A 26,626-nucleotide genomic window follows, 5' to 3' on the forward strand; every position below is an offset into this window, starting at 1 on the left:
CCATGGAGTGACATTTGCTCAGCCAATCAGCTTCACCTGTCATTCAAGCTGCTCCTTCTCCTAACTCAGCAGTATAGATCCTCCTCTTGCCTGACTTATTAGGATAGATCAGGGATTGGCAACGTTTGGCACGCGGCTCACCAGGGTAAGCACCCTGGTGGGCCGGGCCAGTTTATTTACCTGCTGACGCGGCAGGTTCGGCCGATCGCGGCCCCCACTCGCCACGGTTCACCGTCCCGGGCCAATGGGGGCGGCGAGAAGCGGCTCGGGCAAGGGATGTGCTGGCTGCGGCTTCCTGCCGCCCCCATTGGCCCAGGATGGTGAACCGCGGCGAATGGGGGCCGCGATTGGCCGAACCTGCCGCGTCAGCAGGTAAATAAACTGGCTCAACCCGCCAGAGTGTGCTTACCCTGGCGAGCTGCGTGCCAAACGTTGCCGACCCATGAGATAGATCCTCCTCTCTCCGACCCTTCCCTTTCGGTCTTCTGAAGTATGCTGAGTCATTCCCGATTGAACTATATCTAACATTCATCCCTTATCTGTTCTGCGTCCTCCGTTTTAAGATCTCTAATAGAGAATCATTGCAGCTGACATTTTGGATTTTTTGCTATTATCACTATTTACCACTTATCTCAAGTCTTAGTTTTAGAATTAACTACATTTCTATGCAAGTTAAAGCATCATGGTACTGTCACCGCCTTTGTTACAGTTATTGGAGGAGGTGAGTTTTTCACTAGATTTTTTCTCCCTGGTGTCACGTTTCTTACACAGGATCAGAGCAACTTAAAAAACTCTCTCGTATCAGCAGAAGCAATGTAATTACTGTGGCAGCTGTATGCCGACGTAAGTTAGGTCGACTCTACTTTTGTAGTGTAGCCTTGGCCTTATTGTAGTAAACATGTAAGGCATTTGACTGGTGCATCTACCTACACTTGGAGTGTGGGTGTTCCAGTAGGTTTACAAATGAGCTAACAGCGAGTTGTTTGCTTTTTGTTTACTATAATGATATAATTTCTTCTACCATTAAAGTGAGAAAGCACTTATAAAAAATTAAAACTTGAATATCTAACTTACTGCATTTGTCATGCATGATGAACCATCTTTAATTCATCTCTTTATGCAGTGTTTTACATTTCAAAGCTACTGATAATTAAAGAAAACAAACTGCTAAACAGAAGGAAGACAAAAAGTTTGTCAGCTGCAAAAGCTAAAATTAGATATGAGTGATCACACATTTATTATTAGTTATGATGCAAGGAAGAAATATTATTTAAGATAAGAATATAGTGTAGCATTTTGACCACTAAATTGTGAATTTTGACTTTAGACATTTTAAAAAAAAAAAAGCATAATCAAAGATGTGCACCCTATTTATTATATTCAACTTTAACACTAGGCATATTGTTGTGTGTTAAATAGGCAAGACAGCATGCTTTAAAATATCTAAATATTATGCATTTAATTACGTTCATCAGTAGTTTAATAAATCTAGTTAGATTTCACTTTTCATCTTTTTGCGATATATTCGTATTTATGCTGTAGGGATTGTGAAAAATCTGTTTTATCCTTTAAAATCATAATAGAAATAGAATTTTAATAGTTTGATTACAAGGACAATAAGTTAAAGCTTATATTTAAATTACACATCTCTTGAAATTCAACCTTATTTATAGTCTACCACAGAAAGAGAGCAAATCAGACTTGTATAAAAATACTTTTTATTAATTCATAAACTTATTTTTTAAAGAAAGCCTTCAGTGCTATTTTATACATTTTATTGAAATAAGGAATAATTTTGCTATTGCTATGTATTTTAGATAGCCTGACATGCAAAAAATATTAAAAACATTAAATTTACAAAGTCAAAAGATAGAAAATGTCAGAATGAAGCTTGCCTCTGCAGCCTTAACTTGGTCCCCTTGTGTATATGGATTATGATGTAATCTTTAAGTCAGTGCACAGAATGGACAGTGCTCACTTAATGAGTAACTATTCAATGTTTTGTTATCCTCATTATTCAATGTGTGGCCCTATAATGCCTTGTTTACAACATACTACTCAAATCCTGCTCTGAAGACCGAGCAGTTAATTTCATTGTAGAGTTTTCTGTGGTGCGCATCGCTACAATATGTGAGTACTTCACAAATTTTTATGCATTTAATTTTACAGCATCCTTGTGAGATGAGTGGATATCACAGTAGAGCCACCAGAATTATGAACTGACTGGTCAACTACACACCTAACTTGGAAGCAGAAGTACACAATCAGGCAGCAACAGAGGTCTCTTCCCTCCCCCCCCCCCACACAAAAAAAAGCCAGTACAGTACTGTGTTAAACATAAACTACTAAAAAAATAAAGGGAAAGCAGCATTTTTCTTTTGCATAGTAAATTTTCAAAGGTATATTAAGTCAATGTTCATTTTCAAACTTTTGAAAGAACAACCATAATGTTTTGTCCAGTTACAAACATTTGAGTTACAATGTTTTGTCCAGTTACAAACCATAATGTTTTGTCCAGTTACAAACATTTGAGTTACAACCTTCATTCCTGAGGTGCTTGTAACTCTGAGGTTCTACTGTTTCCCCAATTTACAGATGGTGAACTGAGACACAGAGAAATTAAGTTTTTTTTTTTTTTTTAAACGTATCTGCTAATTTTAAGTATCTGACATGCTTAGGATCAGATTGTTCAGAATTATATAGTACTTAATATATTAAAGCAAAGCTCCCTTTGTGACTTTAGTTACAGCCCTGAGTGCTCAGTCCTTCTGCAAATCAGACCTCAGCCAACCTCTTAATTCTGTAATTAGTGCATGTGTGAACTGGAATTTTTTTCTAAGGTTTGTAACTTGGTAAAAGTTGGGCAGATTTTCACAGCGATAGCAAAAGGCACATCCTTGAAAAAGGATCACCTCTGGCCAAATTTCAGGCAGTCAGAATTTTTTTTAACATTGAGAGTGAAGCTGATAAGTTTTTTCAAATAGCTGAACCATTTGGGCTGAAATTTGCCAAGGAAATTCAGCCTGAGCAGACACCTGGCATAGAAAATTTGAACTCAAATCATTAAAGATTTGGAAAGATTAGAAAGCGTCTAACATGTTCTTTGTTCAGTGAATTAAAAATGTATATTTGGAATTTTTTTTGTGGACTGAATTTATGAAAATTTCAATACTGTATAATGTAATTGGTGTGTACATATAACTGTCACGCTTCCTTTAGCTATTTATAGGTGGGTGAAGTGTTGTTAAGGTTATATTTTCTTTTGGAAAGGCATTAACTTTCAAGTCAACTCCCCCTCCCCCTTTCCCCCTTCTTCTTACTTCTGGTGTCTCTTTTTTTCTATAAGGTATTTGTGTGTGTATTGTGTTCGCTTGTAGTAATGAAGGATGTATCTAGAGTGTGCAGTATGTGCAGTGGAGAGGTATTGAGGACAACAATTGATATATTTACAAGTATTATCATTATTTCTGGTACCATAATATACTAGATGCTATATAAACACAAAAGAAGGCGTAGTGCCTGTCTCAAAGAATTAGGTTATTTTTCATCTTTATCAATGGTTTAAAAAATAAAAATGCATGCTTGCTAGAAGCCCAGTTTTGATATGAGAAAATGGGCTATAAAAAGCATGCAGTAGCCCTACTAGTGTTAGTGTTATTTGGAGTTAGAGGCTTTGCAAACAGCAACTGTTAAAATAAAACATGTTTTAAAACTGCAAGACTGGGAAACTTGTACTCAGGAATTTTCAGAGAACTGGCTGAGGAGAAATTGGAGCCATTGGTTTTGATATTTTAACAAATTTTGGAACACAAGAAATTCCAGAGGCGTGAGGGGGGAAAAATACCCCAAACCTAATGTTCCAGTATTTAAAAAGGGAAAATCTAGGTAACATTGTCAGGTGAATTTGACATCTGTCCCAGACAAAATCATGGAAAGGCTGATATGGGATGCAAATATTTAGAATTAAAGAACAGTATGAAAATTAATGCTAATCAGTATGATTTTATTTAAAATTGGTCTTGTCAAACTTGATACTATGTTTTGATGAGATAAGTTTGGTTGATAAAGACATAATTTACTTAGACTTCTGCAAAGCAGAAGTACTGCATGACGTTCTATTGATTCTGTATAATGTTTTATTTTTAATGTAGCAATTCTGTTCAGAAACATGGGTCAACATAAATGTCTCTTCCAGTGTTGCAATCTTTGCACTGGCTCCCTATTGAATAAAGGTTCCAATTCAAAGTCTCTTGATACCCAAATTCTCAGTGGGACTGGCCTCTCTCTCCAAGACCACAGTTCCTACAACAACTGTGTTCTATTGGAATCTGTGTTCTATTAGATTGCTAAACTATTATGGATGGACTCATGAGTGTGGGAGATGGAACTTTCACAAGAGTTGGACCTAGTCTATGGAACTTGATCCCAGAAGATATTAAAAACACAGACTTCATTGTTTGTTGAATATAATGCAGAACTCATTTTTTCAGTTAAGTTCTATATTTTCTCTCTTTCAACCAATCAAGCAATTTTTTTCTTACAGTTTGGGAAGCAAAAGAGTAAGTATTTCTGTACTTGGGAGTTGCTTAGCTAGTATAGTGTGTTGAGGGCCATGTGAGTACCTTAGAAAGAAACTGTCATCTCCACTTCAAACTGTTCATATTGGGTAAAATGTCTGAAGTGGTGTAACGCAGCCCTAAAAAGTCTGATTCCAGTTGGAGGAGAATTTTGCCAGCACAGGAAGTGTGGAAGAGAGCCATAAGGCTGTCTTCAGAGCATCTCCTTGGAAGCTCTGGTATAAGGAGTAGAGTTGGGCAGGATGGGTGTGTTGGGAGCAGAGCTGGTGATTGGGCTGAGGGCAGGAAGTGTGGGGCCAGAGTATGCAGCACTATGAAGACTGAAGACCATGTTATGGCCCATAGAGCAGCTCTGGGAACCTACCATAATTTATATGGGTCCCCAGGGCTGTCTTTTATTCTGGGAGTCTTTCCAGCCACCATGAGCATCCCACGATTAGGTATTTGGAAAGCTGACTCAGTCATTTTTGTCCCTTGTGCTCCCTGGCCTGTGAGTTTTGTGCTGTGCCTCTTAGCCTGCATCTTCCCTGAAAGAAAGCATGTTTTTACCACAGAATAACTATTGTGTGTAAAAACATCATGGAGACAAGGCACTTGAGTTTTACTACAAGGTAGCTGAGGTCAGCAGGTGTGTGTGGGGAAAAGGGGTATAGTGCTGACCTTGCCTAGCTATTCTTGGTAAACCCTACATGTGCGTTGTCTCCATTTAGGAATTTACAGAGAAGTACTATTGCAAGTTTTTCTCACTGTTAAAAAAAGAAAACAAACAAAAAAAAACCTTTTGTGTCAGTGAAAACAAAGCTTTAGATTGAGAGCACAGAATCGTATCCATCATGTGTATGCAAGGAAAATATCTTGATAAGCAAATACATTTGTTTTAAGAAAATTGTGTTATTTTACTTTTTAATTATGATAAAATATCTTTATTTTCTTTAAAGATTCAAGGAGTGCCTTTTTAACATTTCTTTGGACATATGTGTTTAGCAGTTTTTATTTTTTACTTTGCATTATTATAGGGATGCCATTCACATTCCTACAATTGAATGTGTCCTTTTTTTTTAATGAAAGAAATTGGCCTGGCAAATTTTTATGCCATGTTATAGGCCAGTTTAAAATATAAATACACCCCTCCCCCCGCAAAAAACAAAATAAAGCAAAAATACAGGCCAAACCTTGAAAAGGTAATGTTTTCAGCTTTGAAAAATAGAGTATTTCATCTGGCTTCATACAACTTATGCTCACTGTATAAAACCTGGGGTGCTGGTGGTGATAGTGGTTGTTGTTAGTCCGTTTTGTGGGTTAATTACAATAGAATTTTGTTTTTTTAAATGAAAAACTGCTGAATTGTACAAAAATCTGTCGATCACAGCGTCTCAAAGATATTCTGATTGAACAGCAGTCACGTGAATACATAATTCCATGATAAAACAAAATCCTAAATATCTAATACAGGGATCGGCAACCTTCAGCCTGCGGCCCATCAGGGTAAACCCCCTGGCGGGCCGGGCCGGTTTGTTTACCTGCCGCGTCCGCAGGTTCGGCCTATCGCGGCTCCCACTGGCCGCGGTTCGCCGCTCCGGGCCAATGGGGGCTGCGGGAAGCGGTGTGGGACAAGGGATGTGTTGGCCGCGGCTTCTCGTGCCGAACCACGTGCCGAAGGTTGCCGATCCCTGATCTAATATGTCTTAAAATGTAATACTTGAAAAACTGTAAATACATACTGTTTTTAATCCAATAAACAGCCCTTAGGAATCATTTCATTCTACTGGCTGAAAATGGTGTATTTGAAAAAAGAACAACAACAAAAAATCCTGATTAATTACATACTTGGGTGAATGGTCTCTATGATTAATAATGTGCTTTTTACCAACTTTTTTCTGATAGCGAGAGACTGGGGAAAAAGGAAACAAACCAAGACATTTAGGCCTTGTCTACACTACATAATTTTGTCAATAAAAGTCTGCTTTCATAGACAAAACACAGAGGTGTACACATTGCAATGCTCTTCCCGCTGATTTAACTCTTCAGCTACACTGACATAATAAACCCCCTTGACGAGAGGCATATAGCTTTTTTTTTTTGACAAGTTAGAATGACTGTGTCTCTGTAGACGCTGCGCTTGCATATGTCGCCGTAAGTGGTCTCCAGGAGGTGTCCCACAATTCCATCCTGACTGCACTGGTCAGCAGTTTCAGCTCTGTTGCGCTGCTGCTAGGTACACAGACATGCATCCCTCCTCTTTTAAAGCCCTGGAAATTTAAGAAATTCCATTTCCTGTTTCCCCGACGTGGCGAGTTCACATAGCATCTTCACAGCTGACCATGCTGGCATTCTGCAGCAAACGCGCTCCTGCCTGGAATACACATGAGTTGTTGGATCTGCTGGGTCTGTGGGGAGAGGAAGTTGTGTGCAGTCGCAGCTCCGCTCCAGATGTAGGAACTTTGATTATGTATGAGCAGATTGCTCACGGCTCGGAGGAGAAGGGACACGCAGCAGTGCCGTGCTAAGATCAAAGAGCTGAGGCAGGTGTACCAGAAGGCAAGGGAAGCAATGGTCACTGTGGTATGGTGCCAAAAACATGCTGCTGCTGCTTCAAGGAGCTGTATGCCATCCTCTCCGGTGACCCCACATCCACCACCAAGCACCCTGTGGTTACTTCAGGAGCACCAGAGGCAGTGGCCAGCGGAGTCAACCCCGAGGATGAAGTGGTGGACAAGGAAGTAGAGTAGGAGGAGGATGTGGTATACACGACAGGGTCGTCTGGTGGTGTGGTGAGCCAGGACATCTTTTTGACTCTGGAGCCAGCAATCCGGGTCTGGCACTCCTGAAGCAGGAGAGGGGAACGCAGGTGAGTACTCATATTGCTTTGATACTGCATGGTGACATGAAGTAGAGGTGTCCTTTATTTTGTGACATGGTAGAAGTGGGATAAAGGAGAGAAATTAACAACACTAGATACTGTTTGCATCTGCTTCTCGTTCCCCTGTGCAGCTATGCAATGGGAGCCCTGCAGAAAAGTTTGTAATGCACGTCAGGATGCTCTGGGAATAATCCTTAGAGATCTCTAGTAAACTTTTCTGGAAGTATGCTGAAATCCTCTGCCGAAGGTTCCTTGGCAGAGCTGCTTTGTTTCATCCCCCGCTGTAGGAAATTTTGGTGTGCCAATCAGCAATTACTTCTGCAGGAACCAAAGCAGCACACAGGCGAGCAGCATATGGACCTGGTCTGAACCATAGAATCATAGAATATCAGGGTTGGAAGGGACCTCAAGAGATCATCTAGTCCAACTCCCTGCTGAAAGCAGGACCAATCCCCAACTAAATCATCCCAGCCAGGGCTTTGTCAAGCCTGACCTTAAAAACCTCTAAGGAAGGAGATTCCACCACCTCCTTAGGTAACCCATTCCAGTGCTTCACCACCCTCCTAGTGAAAAAGTTTTTCCTAATATCCAACTTAAACCTCCCTCACTGCAACTTGAGACCATTTCTCCTTGTTCTGTCAGCTGGTACCACTGAGAACAGTCTAGATCCATCCTCTTTGGAACCCCCTTTCAGGTAGTTGAAAGCAGCTATCAAATCCTCCCTCATTCTTTTCTTCTGCAGACTAAATAATCCCAGTTCCTTCAGCCTCTCCTCATAAATCATGTGCTCCAGACCCCTAATCATTTTTGTTGCCCTCCAATGGACTCTTTTCAATTTTTCCACATCCTTCTTGTAGTGTGGGGCCCAAAACTGGACACGGTACTCCGGATGAGGCCTCACCAGTGCTGAATAGAGGGGAATGATCACATCCGTCGATCTGCTGGCAATGCTCCTACTTATGCAGCCCAAAATGCCATTAGCCTTCTTGGCAACAAGGGCACACTGTTGACTCATATCCAGCTTCTCGTCCACTGTAACCCCTAGGTCCTTTTCTGCAGAACTGCTGCCTAGCCACTCATCCCTAGTCTGTAGCAGTGCACCCTAGTCTGAAGCCGCATGCATGCAGGAGATGCATCCTTGGTTACCCGCAGGAGTGAGATATCAGCTTCAATTACTCCTGCCTGTGGAAAACGGTGCCAGCATTGAGAATAGTGTCCCTAGGTGCTTGTACTTCTGAAACTACCCAGGCCTTTTGCCCCTTTTCCCCCTGGAACAAACTCACCATGTGGAGGGCTCTTGCTGTGCTGTGCGCTTGCCAAGGGAAAGTGAGAAAGAGGTGTATGTAACTTCTGTGATTCAACACTGTGAGTGCACTCAAAATACTGCCTCCGTGTATTGTTTGTTTTGCTTCTGTAGATGTGCCCTTGAGGGCCATCTCCTACAGACCAATAGAGCACCTCCATCAGATAATGAGGCGAATGAGGAGTAAGGATGACTACTAAGAGAAGAGAGCACTGAGCCTGGAGAGAGACAGTCAATGAAAAACTCAGAACAGATAGCCAGGAGAGAAGACAGGGGCAGAAGTGGATGGTAAAATGATGGAGGACCAAAGAGGGATGCTGAGGTCTCTGATTGTGCTGCAGTCGGCACAAAACTGTGCTCTACTCCCTCTGCAGCCCATACAGAACTGCGTTCCATGTCCTCCACAAACTCGCCACACACATTCCTCGCATGGTCCCAGCCTGTTGCAGTACCCCTTGCACTCCACAACTAGGGACATGTGAGAGCTGCATTTCAGAGAGTGCTGCTCAGTGTTATGTCTCTTGAAAGAAATGGAAATCTGTGTTTTACTGTTAAAAAATTATTAGGGCTGTAAAGCGATTAAAAAAAATAATCGTGTGATTAATTGCACTGTTAATGATAGAATACTATATATTTAAATATTTTTGGCTGTTTTCTACATTTAAAAATATATTGATTTCAATTACAGCACACAATATAAAGTATACAGTGCTTACAAATACTTGCACTGTAAAAACGAAAGAAATAGTATTTTTCAATTCACCTAACCCAAGTACTGAGGTGCAATCTATTTATCATGAAAGTTGAATTTACAAATGTAGAATTATGTGCAAAAAACCCCTCTATTCAAAAATAAAACAATTGAAAAATATGTAAAGGACCCATTATTAAGTACAGTTTTTAATATTTGTAATTTAATTTGCTTAATAGATGAATATTGACTAAAGAGATATTGGGCTTCATTGATTTTTGCTAAGTATGGAATTGATATTTTGCAACTCCTAATTAGTTCTAAATATGCATCTCTAATTTGTTTTTCGACTGTGTTCCAAGTGAAAATATCTAAATTTGAAATATTTTTTTAATTATAAAATATTATAGTTGACCCTCACTAGTCCACGTACCGGTGATGTGTTTCTATTTCACCCCCCTTCCCAAAAAGAAAAAAAAGCCTGCCTAACTCACTCCCTAACTTTCATCAGTATTTTGTTTGTTTTGTTTTGTTTGTTTTGCGTTTTTATGTCTGAATCTAATAATCTGAAATGTGCAGATTGACACTGTTGTTGAGAATGAAGCCTTTGCTCTCTCTTTTTAGAACAGGAACAGTACAGGTGGCGAAAGTACAAACATTTCACCCCTGTTTTTGTCAAATTACCTCAACAGCCTGCAGAAAGGACCACCTCTAGGGATGAAAGAGTACTTCCTTTCTTTTCTGTGTCCATGCATTTCTTGGACATCTTCCCCTCCTCCCCACCCCCCCCCACACACAGACTGTCAACAAATGCGCAAGCTGTTGTCAGTTGTGATGGTCGTTCTTGTGATGAAGGTGCTTGAACATAGTTTAATGTGCTGAGATCAACAAATTCATTTCACATATGATACTGAAAAGCCATTCAGTGTTGAAGATGTTTTTTTTTTCAGTACCAACCTTTGCAGGATTCAGATTGGCTTGAAAGACTTTATATTGTATCTCATCACAAAAGTTTACTATTACATTACCATAACTGTTTGAGGCACATAAATTTTCCTGTGTGTTTGGACAGTGCCTAGCACCATGTGGGTACCACTGGAATACAAATAATATTACTAAGATTTCCTTACTTTTATGAAACCTATTACAGTATATTTACTAATATGTTCTACTGTTGTCAAACGATGAAAGATGAACTACATTTTTAAAATAGATGAACAAAGAATGTCTGTTGCAGTTTCTTAAATATATTAAATTATTTACTTAGGGCTTGATCCTGTGAGGTGGTGGGGATGGTGCTGAACATTTTTCAATCCCTGCTAACTCAAATGAGAGCTAAAGGCACTTGGGAACTATTTCTGCAAAATACTAGTTCACTAATACACAGATTTTTATAATCCTTGGTAGATTTTCCAGCCAGTGTGAATTAGCAAAGTTCTACTCTATTAAGAAAACTCTGAACTCACATATCACTCAAGCTTTTAATGGTGGCTTAGTGTGACAGAAAATACCTTTTGCTATGTACATTGTAATTCTGATGAATCTTGTATTTATTCTTTTTCTCTCAGCTGGTAAAATGTTGAGTTATTCTTTAAATAAATAAATAACCCCCCCCCCCCAAAATTCAAGGGGAAAAAAGCACACAGTTCTTTTAAGAACTGCAATATCTTGGTTGCTGCAGTAGCAGAATATGTTCCTAGTGTTATATAGGTAGTAGGGAAGTGCATAAAAACTCTTCTCTTTAAATCTATGATTTTCCTGCTTTAATATAGAAATATTTGTAAAACACATTTTTAGAAGCTTTAATGATATAGTCACTCGGTAAAATTTGTGACACTGCAGCAAATTTTTCTTCCTTTAGAAAACTGATGTTATAAGTTCAGCAGAAACCTTTGAAACTATATTGGGAAAAATATTTCTCAAGTTTGAAGTGACTCAGTAATATAGAAAAGCAATATTGTTCTTTTGTTATGTAGCAATGGTGCCATCTAGTGGATGTCTCAGTGTTGTGTATTCTTTCTGTAATTTCACCTTCTATGTACACTTTATTTTAGATGAAATATCAAGATCTTGTTTTTTGGTCACTGGACAAAGATATTTGAATGTTATATATTCAGATACTGAATTTAAAGAAATTCTCTTCTGGTTTTGAGGTTATATTTTGCAGGAGAACTAAAAAAATTCTGACTGGGTTCTCAGTTTGAAAAAGGATTCTAATTTTTGATACCTGCATATTGAAGGTTCAGCAAATATATAAAGTTTGGCCGTGAGATTCAAAACTGTTTCATGTGACTGAAAGTTGAGTTTAAAACAAGCTGTTGCAGGAAATGCTGTAAAGTTGATTTGCATCTTCCGCCTCCACTAATCAGCAGGTTTGTGGTGAAATGTAACTCTGTATTGAGTTTGAGTACAAGTGCTAATTTTATTGAACGTTTATTGAAAATTATGAAACTTTCATGTACTTATTTGTTTTATTTTCTTCTTAGCCAGAGCTGCTGCTTGCCTAATGTGTAAACAGAAAGATGAGAATAGAAGAAAATTAAAATAGATTTCTGTGACAGGACTATAATATCATGGGATGGCAATAGTATAAGTAGTTGAATATTTATATGTGCATATGAACCATAAAATCTCAAAAATGATAATTGAATACATTTTTAAAGAGAATTTACTATTTTATAGAATAAATCTTATTTTGAAAATTGCTTACCTGATTGATTCAGTTCAATGTTAAGTGCTCATACTTAAGGTGCTTCTAAATAATAGATATATATTTTATTGGCTTGATCCATCTTTATAGAGACTAGATAGCAAATAAAAGCAGATCTTATTTCAGCTAACATTGTTTTGGTTCTGCAATTCAGGCATTTGTGTTATTACTGTTGTAAAGATGATCAGCTTTATCTATTTAGATATGTGGGTTGTTACCTGCTTTCTTTAAAAGGTATAAAATATGACTGATGGACACACAGGTGGACAGTGCGAATGGATTTTTTTGGCAATGAGAGATGCTGAAAATTATGGTTTATATGCCTCCAACAGAATAGGGTATATTCCTGCAATATAGAAACTTTGGATGTTAAGTATTTACTTCATTTAATATGAGGGGACAACTGGAAAATAAAACTAAGTATATGTCTTCCACTGATCAGGTTCATATTTCTTTGGGTGTTAATTTAGTTCAGACCATGGAAACTACTTATCAAAGAAGCAAGTAGAGGCCTTTTGTATGTAAAAATGTAAACTCATCTATCAGTGAGTGTTACAAATGGAAAAATATTGACTATCAGTATTCTGACTATTCTGCATTAGTAATAAACTTATTACTATATGTCATCGTAAGGAGGTAGGGTCAATGGTACTGCTGTTCCCTCTGTCTAAGAAAGGTAATATTCACCTGACTAAAGTTGTTGTGGTTTATTGGTTAGAATATAGTTTTGGTTCCACTCCACCTCTTCCTGCTCCCCACCAGGTGCAGAGGGGCAGGGGATATGAAAAACATCTTCTTCGAACTCTTAGTGGGCATAAAATAGAGGCGAGAAATGTGGTGGTGATCTGATATTGCATTTTATGTAGCTGCCAGAATTTCTTCCCCACCAAGTGAAAATTATACAAATAAATTGGGGAGCCCTCATCTCTTAGCCATTGACGGGTTTGTGTGCTTTCTGGTGAGCTATAGATTCCTTTTTTGCCATAATCCAAGATCACAAAATTTACACTGATTCACATTGGTAGAATTCCATTGAAGTCCAAGGAGTTATACTAGTGCAGAGGTTGGCAACCTTTCAGAAGTAGTGTGCCGAGTATTCATTTAGTCACTCTAATTTAAGGTTTCGCGTGCCAGTAATACATTTTAATGTTTTTAGAAGGTCTCTTTCTATAAGTCTATAATATATAACTAAACTATTGTTGTAAAGTAAATAATGTTTTTAAAATGTTTAAGAAGCTTCATTTAAAATTAAATTAAAATGCAGAGACCCCCAGACTGATGGCCAGGACCCGGGCAGTGTGAGTGCCACTGAAAATCAGCTCGCGTGCCGCAGGTTGCCTACCCCTGTACTAGTGTAAAACGGAAGTAATGCAGCAGTGAATCAGATCTATAACCTTTCAGGCTGTTCTTAAACAGCATTCTTATCAAAAGCTCTGGGTTTGGGGGGTCTCTGGGCTGGGGCAGGGTGTTGGGATGTGGGAGAGGGTCAGGGCTCTGGGCTGGGGGTGCAGGCTCTGGGGTGGGGTCATGGATGAGGGGTTTGGGGTGCAGGAAGGGGTTCTGGATTTGGGGGGGCTCAAGGCTGGGGCAGCGGGTTGGGGTGCAGGAGGGGGTCAGGGCTCTGGGCTAGGGGCAGCGCTAGCTGACTAGAAGCCAGATCCACTGCTGGCCACTTCCGGGGTGCAGCGTGGTGTCGGAAAAGGTAGGCACTAGCCTGCCTTAGGTGGACAGCACCGCCGACGGACTTTTAATGTCCCGGTCGGTGGTGCTGACCAGAGCAAGGCGACCCAGTCCTTTACATGCTGCGACCCAGTACTGGGTCGCGACCTACGCTTTGAAAAACACCGGAATAAATCCTACATTCCCCATTTCATATTGTGTTGATAGTCTGCATCAGAGTTCATCACCATAATGCAACATTGTAATTATCTACAATATTTAGCTCCAATGTTGCAAGGTATGTATAATATGGGTAAACAAAGGAATAATTATGGGATGTTAAGAAATCAGGAACATTTTGGAGGAATATCCAAAAATTCAGATGTTCGTGTGAACTTCAGTTTTTTCCTACCAGCCTTGCAACTTCATCTATTTACATTATGGAAATAATTCATGCCTTCCTCCCCTCCTTGGCATGTATGTAGTGGATTGGACAGCAGGCTTGCTTCTCTGTAGGTGTTTTTGTGGGGCAATCTCTTCTGTTTCTCTTCTTTCTCCTCCCTTCTCTTTTGTTCTTCTTCCTCCATCACTCTTGCATTCTTTTTCCTTTGTTCAGCAGGTGCTTTTTAAGAGTGTATATGTGTGTGGGAGGCTGTATTAAGGGAATGTTTCTGTTGCTATCCCAGCCAATCACTCCTTTCCCTTCCTTGTTGAGAAGGGAGGAGTGGATAGTGATGGGGAAGGGGATCAAGAACTAGCCAAGGCACAGAGTACTGTGCTCTCAGGTGCATGCTGAGAAGAGCACTCTGTCTGTCTACTGCAACAATAGCACACAACCTCTAGTGGAAAGCAGATGTAAAGGGAGACTTTTTGTTCCATTACAAACTTATGGAGTGTTGTGTCTGGGGAAAGCAGTCTGTCCTTTTATCATTACATTTGACTTAAAAGACAAACATGAAAGTAGGTAGCTTAATCTTTCCCCTCTCCCTTGTCCCCATGGTACATACACACCACCGTATTACATGATTTTAATTGTAGCTCTACCTCCAAGGTACATAATTTCACTCATTAAACAGATTTAAATCTGGTCAGTACTTGGAAGAGAGCCCTCCAAAGAGAAAACAGTTCTGGTATATTTGGAAGGAAGTGGGAGAAGGTCTGTAGGTGCTGAAAGACCTGGCCATGAGGGACTGAAGGGCAGACAGCTATATTTGGGAGTGTGAACTTCCAGTATGAGAGCGGGGATTGCATACACACAAGTTCTGTGCATTTCGGCATGGTGGGCACTATGGTACTTTATTCTCTTGTGCCTGGAAGGGACCAAGTAGTCCCTCACATTGAGGAGAATGGGTTCCCCCAGGTCCCATCCCAAGAGTTAACTTTTGCAAGCTCTGTCTCCGCTTGGGCATAGCTTCAAATTTCTGAGGGGTGTGTGTGTGTTTTTCATGTTAAGTGTACTGAGTCTCTGTAATCGATTTTTTTTAAAATGTAAAGCACATTTTATTTGTAATGCTTCAATTCACAAAATTTTGATGTCTTGTGAATAATAATTTGTGGGCCGCCTTTAAATATATCAACCAAATAATTAAGAGAGAGAGATTTTTCATTAGCTGTGATGGAACATTGTATGGACAATGAGATTATGAAAAAAACCACAGCTGAAGTAGAAACTAGCTGAAAGATTTTTCTCCTTTTAGCCACTCATACAGGAAACCTGTTTGGCATAGTTAGAGCTCAGGTTGTGCTTAATAAAGCGGAATGTGTACATATATATGTTTAGTCAGAATAGAAATGATTGGGTTTGGAATACAGCACATCCAGAGCTTCCATTGGGGAGGGAAAAAAGCATTCTCTTGCCGGTTGTTTTAGTAAACAGGAGTTCTCTAGGGTAAGAGGTTTTTTTGGTACTTACAGTAGTATCTGCACTCTTGGGTCCTGTTTGCTTACAGGCAACACCTGGGAACTGATTAGAAAGCTCTAGACATTTTGATCCTTCTCCTGAGGTCTGTCAATGCAGGTGTGCTGTGGGATCTTTTGAGTCTCACTCTATACTTGTCTTTTCTTTTTCCTCGTGATGGAAGTAGTGTTGCTGTTAAAAGTTCTGTTACTTAAAAATGAGAACAGTTTTCTAATACACACCTTCAAACTTTCTCTTAAAATGTAACTGGGTTCTTGCATTTTCTCTTTAATTGACTCACAACAGTGTTTTTTAATGGTACATATATTGTGTTATAGAAAATATTTTAAAATGTTGGATGAAGTTTATTTTAGTTTTTTTGTTAGCTGTTAATTATGTTGAAATGATATAGTAGCTGCCGAAAACTCCTTAGCTGATGTCCCTAATTGGACATTTGTTGTTGGTGAGACTGTTGTGTTGGCAAAGATTGTAATAGTGCTGGCTAAAGAGATGTAATTTAGGTCTCTTAAAAGCCAAAAGTGACTGAAGTTTGTTCTCTGTGTCTTTCTGGGGGAGGGAAGGGGAAATACTCTGATTTAGAGAGTTACTTCAGTTGACACCTTGGTTAAGTGATCAGTACCTCAAGCCTTATGACCCACTTTGTAATCCTCATTTTAGGGTGAGACATTCAGTGGTAGGGCAAAGAATCCCCTTGATGCAGAGGAATAATGTAGGCTGCTTAGGAAAATTTCAGGTTCTAGTGCATAATTATTTTAGTCATTCAATAGAGAGAGGGTTTCTCTTATTGGGAAACAGTTGAGCCACTATCTAGAAAGCACTGCTTCTAAGCAAGGAACTTTTTCTGTTTTCATCTGAGAGCAACTGGTAGACTATATAGTTTTGCATTGGTTCCCAGAATTTCTGTGTGTGAGAGTGTAAATTATACGGTATAAAACAACTGACATAATTCCAACTGGTAGAGTTAAAACTGAATTTAGTATTTAGTGTCCTGACTTTTGAGGAAACCTACAATCTTCCTTAATGTTGCAAAAATATTTTTCTTTTGCTTAACTGCATTCGTAGTCTAAGAAGATCAGCCAAAAATTTGTTCTGAGGTTGAGTCTGAGGGGTGTGTGTGTGTGTGTGTGTGTGTGTGTGTGTGTGGATATATACACATACATATATATATATATGTATATATGTGTGTGTGTACACATATATATATTATTGTAAAATCTGAGATAATGGAGAACATTGGAAATATAATTACAATATTTACTTTTAGGCTCTAGACCGGGGTCAGCAACCTCTGGCACGCGGCTCGCCAGGGTAAGCACCCTGGCTGGCCGGGCCAGTTTGTTTATCTGCCGCGTCGGCAGGTTCGGCCGATCGTGGCTCCCACTGGCCGTGGTTCACCGTCCCAGGCCAATGGGGGCGGCGGGAAGAGGTGCGGGCGAGGGATGTGCTGGCCGCGGCTTCCCGCCGCCCCCATTGGCCTGGGACGGCGAACGGTGGCTAGTGGGAGCTGCGATCTGCTGAACCTGCCGATGTGGCAGGTAAACAAACTGGCCCGGACCGCCAGGGTGCTTACCCTGGCGAGCCACGTGCAAGAGGTTGCCTACCCCTGCTCTAGACACATAATATTTTTACCCTGTTGACTACTGTATGTTTCTATTAGCTTCCCTCGCCTATTTTCTTTCATTTTGCCTCATTAAAAAGATAGTTTTCACAAATCTTGAGTTTGTTCTAATTCTTAATGAGAGCTGATCAAAAAACAGCCAGGGGGTGGACTTTGTAGAAGTTTTTGCAAATATGAAAGTATTTTTCATTTTGTTGTCATAAGGGGGTTTTTTGGGTGTAACTTTCTAAGTAGTTTTTTTCTTTTTTCTTTTTTACAATTTTTTGTTGAAATTGGAAATTTCAAAACTGAATCGTGATAAAACTGATCAATCAAAATTAGCAATACAAAATTGTGTGTTTGTGTGTGAAGCACAAAAATAACTATTTCAAAACAGCTGCCATTTTTAATTTAAAATTTCTGTTAATTCGAATAAAACTTTGTTAAAATCTTTTTTAGGGAAGCTAAAAAGTTGTCATATTTTTCATTTGAAATTTTTTGGCCAACTTGAATAGTTGTTAATTAACATCGGTGGGAAAAGCACATTATCTTCTCCAGTAACTGAACCTAGCTGACCACTGTGTTCTGCTAAACCTGGGTGTAGGCTGTTACGTGTTTGTGTGGATAGTGTCATCTTTGTTTAGCATTTACGGAAAAAATAGTCTCTGCCTTGTAACAATCTTGGGGTTCATTAAATAACAAACCAGTGAATGATAAAGAAATAAAACTTTAATAAAACAACCTGGAGAGTTTCTGTAGTGAGCTGCGCCACACACAGCCATGTGGTGTTCCCAACCACTGCCTCCAGAGCACATGTCTACACCAACACCCAACACTGTCCCTTATGAGGGAGCGTCTCCAAATCACAATCTTTCATAAATATATCTTTGCATGCCTGTAAGAGCTTATTAACTAGTGCCTCGATCATTCAATTGGATCTGTACAGATAGTGTTGCTGTAGATTTCAGTGGGACTCCACAGGTGCAAGGATCTGCCTGTTTGTCTGTGTGGGTCCGAATGCCTAAGTTACGATGAGGGGAGGAGAAAAAACGGGATGGGTAGATGAGGGCCATGGTGCAGTAATTATATGATAAATTGGGAAATTCGTGTATACATCTCGGAGTTTACATAAAAATAATTATTAGTTTTATATATAAATCTTGAAGCGATGGAGAAAAAGGGAGTAGGAATGGCAGAAATGATCTGTAAGGGAACCACCAACATAGGGGCAGTGTGAAGAACTCCTCAACTGAAGGAATCCTTTCATCTGTCAGTTGTTTTATAAACTGCATTTGTAAGAATACAGAAAATACAGAGTATTACATATATTCCTATTGAATAAACCTAAAGTCCTGCCATTGTGGATACTTAGGGAATCTAAAAGAAGGATTAACTAATAGCTTAGTCTAAAATGTGTTTCAAATACCTTCCTAAAATAACTTCATTTTGTTTTAACAGGTATCTTTCAGATGAAGGAATTGAAGCTTGCAAAAATTCTTCTGACAAAGTCAATATAAGTGACGTTATCCTGATTGCCCTTAATGTAGGTTATGGTTGTGAAATTTTTGGAAAAATCTTATATCAGATTGTTCAGTCTTTACATGTTGTGCATAATACATAATGTTTTTATTTCAATGTGTTGTTTAATTTGGTATATCTGAATTAGAGCTCAGAAATGCCATCTTTGGCAGGCAGTGATTTTCTTTAAAAATTCAAGCTAAAGGAAATTTTTAAAAGCATATTTTGCCATGGAAAAATATGTAGTGTTTCTTTTTTTTTTAAACCAAATTTTCATTTATTAAAAAACAAACACCAAAAATACATTACATTTTGTGAATGCATACTGTCATTTAAATATAAATACAAATGTTAATTGTTGTGGTAATTAAGGTATTTCATTGGGCACTTAGGGTAGTTCAGGCTTGAGATCCAACATGTCTTAAAAGTGATATGATGTAGAAATTAGACTCTTATCTATTTATGTATTTACAAAGATACAACTTTGAAGTAAAAAGTTTACTGTTGCAGGTGCTTTGTGTGTTGGCCCTGCAATAAAAATTAGTTAGCAAATATTATGCCCATGTCTGTTTTGACAGCCCTAATGATACCTGTGTACAAACAAGGGAGAAGATGGACCAGAAAGTTAGTTAAATGAAAAAGGCCAAAATTGAATTGAATGCTTTAAGTTTTGGGAGAATATTTAATAGCATCCTTTGTTAAGGATACTGCTTTATGATATAAATATATTCAAAAAACCTTGCGTGCTTGTAACTCTTTTATGCATAGTGTTCTTGTATTACATTCCATCCATGGACTGTATAAACAAAGAAGGGCATACCTGAAGATGCTTTATAAAAACCAGTATAAATACAACATAATTATGGCACTAAATAAATGTGCATTTACTGAACTAATCTGGTTCAGTAGTCTACCTATTCCTGTCAACATGTGGATAAAGAAATATAAATGCTATATAAATACCTCAGCCTCATATTGCTCATTTATTTTTTTAGAAGATGAGAAAAGTACCTATGAAACGTTTAGAAAAGTTGTTCAGAATTCAAGTAATTGTCTCCTCAATAAACATGATGGAGATGATCATCTGGTCCGCCCCCCCCCCCCCTGTTATAAATGACTCTTCAAAGCATAGACATTTCTAGGTAGGGAAAGAGGCCTGTCAATGTGTCTAAGGTTAGCACTGGTCAAGAAACTTAGGACCTTACTTGGAATGTGGGAGACTTTGTCACCAGGCTGAGCAGGGACTTAAATTTAGCTCTCCTATATCACAGATGAGGGCCCTAACTACCCGGCTGTAGACGGTCTCTCAGTCTCTGCTGTTGGAGTTGTTACACTTTGTATAAATAATTAAATATTCGTTGAATGAGGGAGAGGCTGAGGTCTTTTCTACACTACAGAGATTTGTCGATGTAAGTTACGGCAATGATCAAAAAAAGGTATAATTACATTGCTTGTGCATGTTCATACAATGCTCATTCTGTCAGCAGAGCGGGTCCACGGTTGGTGCTCTAGCACTGACAGAGAGACCAGTGCTTTCTGGGTAGCTATCCCACTGTGCTACTCGCCATCTTCTGCAGGTAGGAGTTGTGGGAAGGTGGAATGGATCATAGTGCAGCATTGGTGCAGGCTCAGCGTCCCTTGATACATTTTTTTCTGTCCCACCATTCCATGGGCTTCAGACTGCGTTTTGCGGCATTTTTCTGTAAACTGCGGTACAGTTTACTGTACACCAACCATCTCTGTCTGAAAGGATGGATCCTGCATTGTTTTCTACTCTTATGGTTATGAACACATTGCGGCTGGTCATGCAGTATATCATGAACACCCAGTCTGAACAGGAATCAGAGATAGTTTACCTGCTGTGTGCCTTGGAAAGATACAATACCAGATTACTTTTTGGCATTCACGGAGCAGCTGCACATAGTGGACCGTCGCTTTTGAGCTTGGGAAACAAGCACTGGGTGGTGGGATCACATTGTTATGCAGTCCTGGAATGACGAACTGTTACTGCAGAATTTTCAGATGCGGAATGCCACGTCCCTGGAAATGTGTGTGGAGCTCGCCCCAGCCCTGCGCCAGAAGGACACAAAAATGAGACCTACCCTCTCGGTGGAGAAGAGCATGGCGATTGCCATGTGGAAGCTGACAACTCCAGACTGCTACCAGTCGGTCACGAATCAGTTTGGGTCGGGAAGTCCACCGTTGGGGCTGAGTTAATGCAAATATGCAGGGCCATTAATTGCATCCTGCAACAAAGGATTATGAGTCTTGGCAATGTGTGTGAAATAGCAGATGGCTTTGCAGCAGTGGGATTCCCTAACTGCAGCAGTATGATAGATGGTGCACACATCCCAATTTTGGACCTGGACCATCTTGCGATAGGAATCATCAGTAGAAAGGGGTACTTCTCTATGGTATTGCAGGAGCTTGTGGATCGTCATAGCTGTTTCACTGATATCAATGCGGGATGGTCCTGAAAGGTGCATGACACACACATCTTCAGGAATACTGGCCTGTAGAGAAAGCTGCAAGCAGGGACTTTCTTTCTAGACTAGAAGATTCCAGTGGAGGATGTTGAAATGCCCATAGTGATCCTGGGAGACATAGCATACCCCTTACTTCCATGGCCCATGAAGCCTTACAGGTGCCTCAGTGTTTACTCATCCTACCACCATTTCATGAAAAGTCTTCCCAACACCTTTTCTCCGGTATTCAAGCCCATGAGACCTTAATCTTGTCCTTATCTGCTTTCACGAAGCCCTTCAAACCAATGGCAATGTGCTCCCTGTCTCATCTCTCCTATGAAGGTACTGTTCTTGGTAGCCATTACCTCTGTTAGATGGGTCAGTGAGCTGGTGGCCATGATGGCTGGTCCCCCCTACCATGTTTTCCAAAGACAAATTTTCGGTAAGGCTGCACCCTAAGTTCCTTCCAAAGGTGATGTCAGAGTTCCATCGCAATCAGTCCATTCACCTCTCTGTTTTCTATCCCAAAGCACATGCCTCCAATGTGGACAGGACTCTTTGCTTTTGCAACGTCCGCCGTGCACTAGCCTTCTTATCTCCAGAGGACCCATGCCTTTCTGGCATCGCTGAAGCTGTTTGTAGGAATTGCAGACTGGTCCAAAGGTCAAGCGCTTTCCTCCCAACGGAAATGAGTCTCCGGGTGCATCCGGACATGCTACGCGCTCTCCAGCATACAGCTGCTGGATCCAGTTACAGCGTACTGTATGCGAGCACAAGCTACCACATCAGTGTACTTAACAGATGTCTCGTGGCAAGATATCTGTCCAGCAGTGACATGACGCTCTGTTCACACCTTCACCTTCCACTATGCCATCGCCTAAGGGGCAGCTGCAGTTGCTGCCATGGGCCACACTGAACTACAGACAACACTTCCTCCTGCATCCTAGCATGCACCTCCACGTTGATTACTGCTCGCTACTCATCCACAATGGAAATAATTATAGAGACCATCACTCAAAGAAGAAGAGGAGATTACATACCTGTAACTGGAGGTTCCTTGAGATGTGTGGACCCTATTTGTATTCCAGTACCCACCGTCCATCTCCTCTTCTGGGGACTAGCATACTCAGTGGTAAGAGTGTCACTGGAGAGGAATCAACTCACATGGCCTATTATAACCTTGACTGGGAGCATGAGGAGACACATGACACTTGAGGATCAACGGAAACTGCTATGAAAACCTTCCAGCTCTGGCACATACACACCCATGATAGGAATACAAATAGGGACCACACATCTCAAAGAACCTTCAGTTACAGGTAAGTAACATCCTCATCATACCCAAGGTTGTCACCTGGCCAAGTTGTGTGTTTTGAATAGCAGTGTAGTCTAGAAGAAAGAATGTAGTGTTGGGAGTGTAAGGACTTATTGGGGATTTTTAATGAAAACCGGGTTAATCTTAGAAGTAACTAGCTCTTTTTTTTTTTTTTTTTTTAAAACGTTAAGAATAAATATGCTAGGTAGGGTTTTCAAACGTTTTCATTGTCTGCACAATGTCTTACAAGAGTGTTACATGGGATACCCATCCCGTCATTGTTGGGATGGCATAATGTCTCTGTGACAGCTATAGCAACTGCTTCCATGATCAGGAATATTGGGGAAATATGAAATACCTATTTAGCTAACTCTTAGGGTATGTCTACACTACGAGGGTAATTCGATTTTACTTAAATCGAATATGTGGAATCGATATTGCAAAGTCGAACGTGTGTGTCCACACTAAGGACACACTAAGGACAGTAATTCGACTTTGTGAGTCCACACTAACGGGGCGAGCGTCGATATTGGAAGCGGTGCACTGTGGGCAGCTATCCCACAGTTCCCGCAGTCCCCGCTGCCCATCGGAATTCTGGGTCGAGCCGCCAATGCCTTCTGGGTAAAAAAAATTTGTCGTCATCCGTCCGTCACTAACGCCCTCCCTCCCTCCATGAAAGCGCCGGCGGGAAATCAGTTCGCGCACTTTTCTGGTCAGTGACAGCGCGGACGCCACAGCACTGCGATCATGGATCACGCTGCGACCATCGCTGCACTTCTGGCCGTTCTCAACACCTCGCAGCTTATCATACACCTTTCCCTGAGGCAGATGAAGAGTAATCAGGCGAGGAGGCTACGACACCGCCGTGATGGCCTGAAGTCGGAGAGTAGCACAGAGCTGTCAGAAACCACGAGCCCCAGCGCCCAGGACATCACGGTGGCAATGGGTCATGTGGATATCGTGGAACGGCGATTCTGGGCCCGGGAAACAAGCACGGACTGGTGGGACCGTATAGTGCTTCAGGTCTGGGATGAATCCCAGTGGCTGCGAAACTTTCGCATGCGGAAGGGGACTTTCCTCGAACTTTGTGAGTTGCTGTCCCCTGCCCTGAAGCGCCAGAATACCAGGATGAGAACAGCCCTCACAGTTGAGAAGCGAGTGGCCATAGCCCTCTGGAAGCTTGCAACGCCGGACAGCTACCGGTCAGTCGCGAACCACTTTGGTGTGGGCAAATCTACCGTGGGGGTTGTTGTCATGCAAGTAGCCAAGGCAATCGTGAAGGTACTGCTGTCAAAGGTAGTGACCCTGGGAAACGCGCAGGTCATCATAGATGGCTTTGCCGCGATGGGATTCCCAAACTGCGGTGGGGCTATCGATGGGACTCACATCCCTATCCTGGGACCGGACCACCAGGCCAGCCAGTACATCAATAGAAAGGGCTACTTTTCAATGGTGCTGCAAGCACTGGTGGACCATCGGGGACGGTTTACAAACATCTACGTCGGATGGCCGGGCAAGGTTCATGACGCTCGCGTGTTCAGGAACTCTGGTCTGTTTAGACGGCTGCAGGAAGGTATTTACTTCCCAGACCACAAAATAACTCTTGGGGATGTGGAGATGCCTACAGTCATCCTCGGGGACCCAGCCTACCCGCTAATGCCCTGGCTCATGAAGCCCTATACTGGCGCCCTGGACACAGAAAAAGAACTGTTCAACTACCGGCTGAGCAAGTGCAGAATGGTAGTGGAGTGTGCTTTTGGCCGTCTCAAAGGGAGATGGAGAAGCTTACTCACTCGCTGTGATCTCAGTGAAACCAATATCCCCATCGTTATTGCAGCTTGCTGTGTGCTCCACAATCTGTGTGAGAGCAAGGGGGAGACCTTTATGGCGGGGTGGGAGCTAGAGGCAAATAGCCTGGCTGCTGATTACGTCCAGCCAGACAGCCGGGCCATTAGAAGATCCCAGCGGGACGCCCTGTGCATCCGGGAGGCTTTGAAAGCTAGGTTCCTGAGTGAGCAGGGCAACCAGTGACTTTTCAGTTTGTGGACAGAGAAGCTGAACCTGCCCCCGTTTCTTTACCCAGTTCATTTTGACTATCCTCTCCAGTTACATACCCCCTTCACCCCCTTCCCCTTCCCAAAAAATAAAATCATTTCGATTTTGTTAATGAACACCGTTGTCTGTATTGCTGTTTTCGCGGGAATATTTTAAACCGGGGACGCAGACTGTGGCGGGGGGTGGGTTTAGTGTTCTGATGCAAATGATGCTTCTAAACTCCCGGAATGACAGGCTCCGCACTGGTGGACTGGTTATTTCAATGGAGCCTGCCAGCACTCCTGGGGGGGACTGTGTGTATGTGTCGGCTATGTGACTTTCTGGCAGGGGGGGTAGGGTTACAGATCCCCTGCTGCGTGGATCTGTGAGCCAGGATAAGGACCGCTGGATAAGATCTGTAACTGCCCTCCCCCGCCACAAAGTCACAGAGCAACCCCCCCCCCCCAGAACATGAAAAACACCTCCCAGACTGACCAGGGTAACCAGTGACTGCACTGTGTATGTGTCCTGATGCTGGACCTGACACCGCCTCTCTACCCTGCTAAAGGTCACTGTCCTGTCCAATTACCAAGCCCCTTCCCCCCCCTCCAGACAGACTCTCCCTCAAAAGAACCTGACTGAAACAGTAATGGACAGAAACAAACATTTTATTGCGAACCAGACATGAAACGTGGGGGGTGAAACTTGGACGGGGGCTTGTGTGAGGTGGGTAGGAAAGGACTTATGAAATTTTGGGGAATGTCAGCCTTCTAGTGCTAGAGCAGTCTGCAGGGGTTGACTGAAAGTTTTAACGGCCCTTGCTGCCCCTCCTTCTTTGGACTTTGGGTGAGGGTGGTGTGGGACTTGGTGGCGGGGGAGAGCGGTTAGAGATAGACTGCAGCGGGGCTCTGTCCTCCTGCCTCCGGTCTTGCAGAACATCCACAAGGCGCCGGAGCGTGTCCGTTTGCTCCCTCATTAGTCCAAGCAGCTTTTCAGTAGCCTGTTGGTCCTCCTGACGCCACCTCTCCTCCCGTTCCATGACTGCTCGGTGCATTTGTGACAAGTTCTCCCTCCACTGTGTCTGCTGGGCTGCCTGGGCTCGGGAGCATCCCATTAGTTCTGAGAACATGTCTTCACGCGTCTTCTTCTTCCTCCGCCTAATCTGCGCTAGCCTCTGGGAGTGTGCTGACAGGCTGGGTTGGGAGACAGTCGCAGATGTGTCTGTGTGAATTGTAAAAAGGGAGTGAATTCCTGAGACAGATAAATGAAATTGTATACAAAGAACCTAGTCTTTCTCTGTGAACAAGACCATGCACTGCACCTCTCACATGCGCACTCAGGACAAGGTCGAATTTTCGGCCGTCGCCTTCAGTGCCTGTGGACTTGCGGAGGTCTTGGAGTGTTCAGAGAACTGTGACTGGAGACCTGAACTTCTGGAGCGGGCAATAATGGTAAGCCGGAGACTTGTGGCTGCTTAAAACTCCAGCAGTAGCACTGGCCTCCTTTCACATTGAAAGCAATGCCAGTCTCTGCTGCCAGCAATCAGGACAGCATCAACTCTGCCCCTGTCCCACCCCCTCGCGGCTGTCCCAGGGAAAGATCCCTGTATGCTGCCCCTCTCCCTCCACCGCGTGGCTGTAAAGCAGTCCCAATACTAACATTCCCCTCCCTAATTCAAAGCAGGGCGTCATGAGCGACATCACCCTCCTGAGGATCCCGGACACCCAGAGAGAACGCATGCTGCGGGAAAGCATGCAGAAACCGGGGCCGTATGCCGCCATGCTATGTCGGGCCATGATCCCCGAGTACCTGATTGTGGCGTGGAGGGGACATGTCTGCTACCACGGAGGGCCCAGTAAGATCGCCCTACCCCGGAACCTCATAAACAGGCTTGAGATCTACCTCCACGAGACCTACGAGGAGTTCTCCCACGAGGATTTCTCGTCAATCCCCGGCCACATTGACCGGATTTTCGCCTA

The 26,626-nt window shown here is 41.9% G+C and overlaps 1 protein-coding gene across 2 annotated transcripts in view; it reads left to right on the plus strand.

Annotated features, from left to right (window-relative positions):
- Positions 1 to 26,626, plus strand: part of LOC113407119 (tudor domain-containing protein 3) — a 259,992-nt gene that overhangs the window by 57,195 nt on the left and 176,171 nt on the right. For both annotated transcript variants that reach the window (XR_003899863.1, XM_026655218.1), the window contains exon 2: positions 18,774 to 18,858. Coding sequence is in view for 1 of the 2 variants with exons in the window: in XM_026655218.1 (XP_026511003.1) it covers positions 18,774 to 18,858 (85 nt within the window). In the remaining variant the exon portion in view is untranslated. The remainder of the gene's footprint in view (positions 1 to 18,773; positions 18,859 to 26,626) is intronic.

Source organism: Terrapene carolina, unplaced genomic scaffold, assembly GCF_002925995.2.
Source record: "Terrapene carolina triunguis isolate 2854851 unplaced genomic scaffold, T_m_triunguis-2.0 Scaffold18, whole genome shotgun sequence".
NCBI classification, from domain to species: Eukaryota; Metazoa; Chordata; order Testudines; family Emydidae; genus Terrapene; species Terrapene triunguis.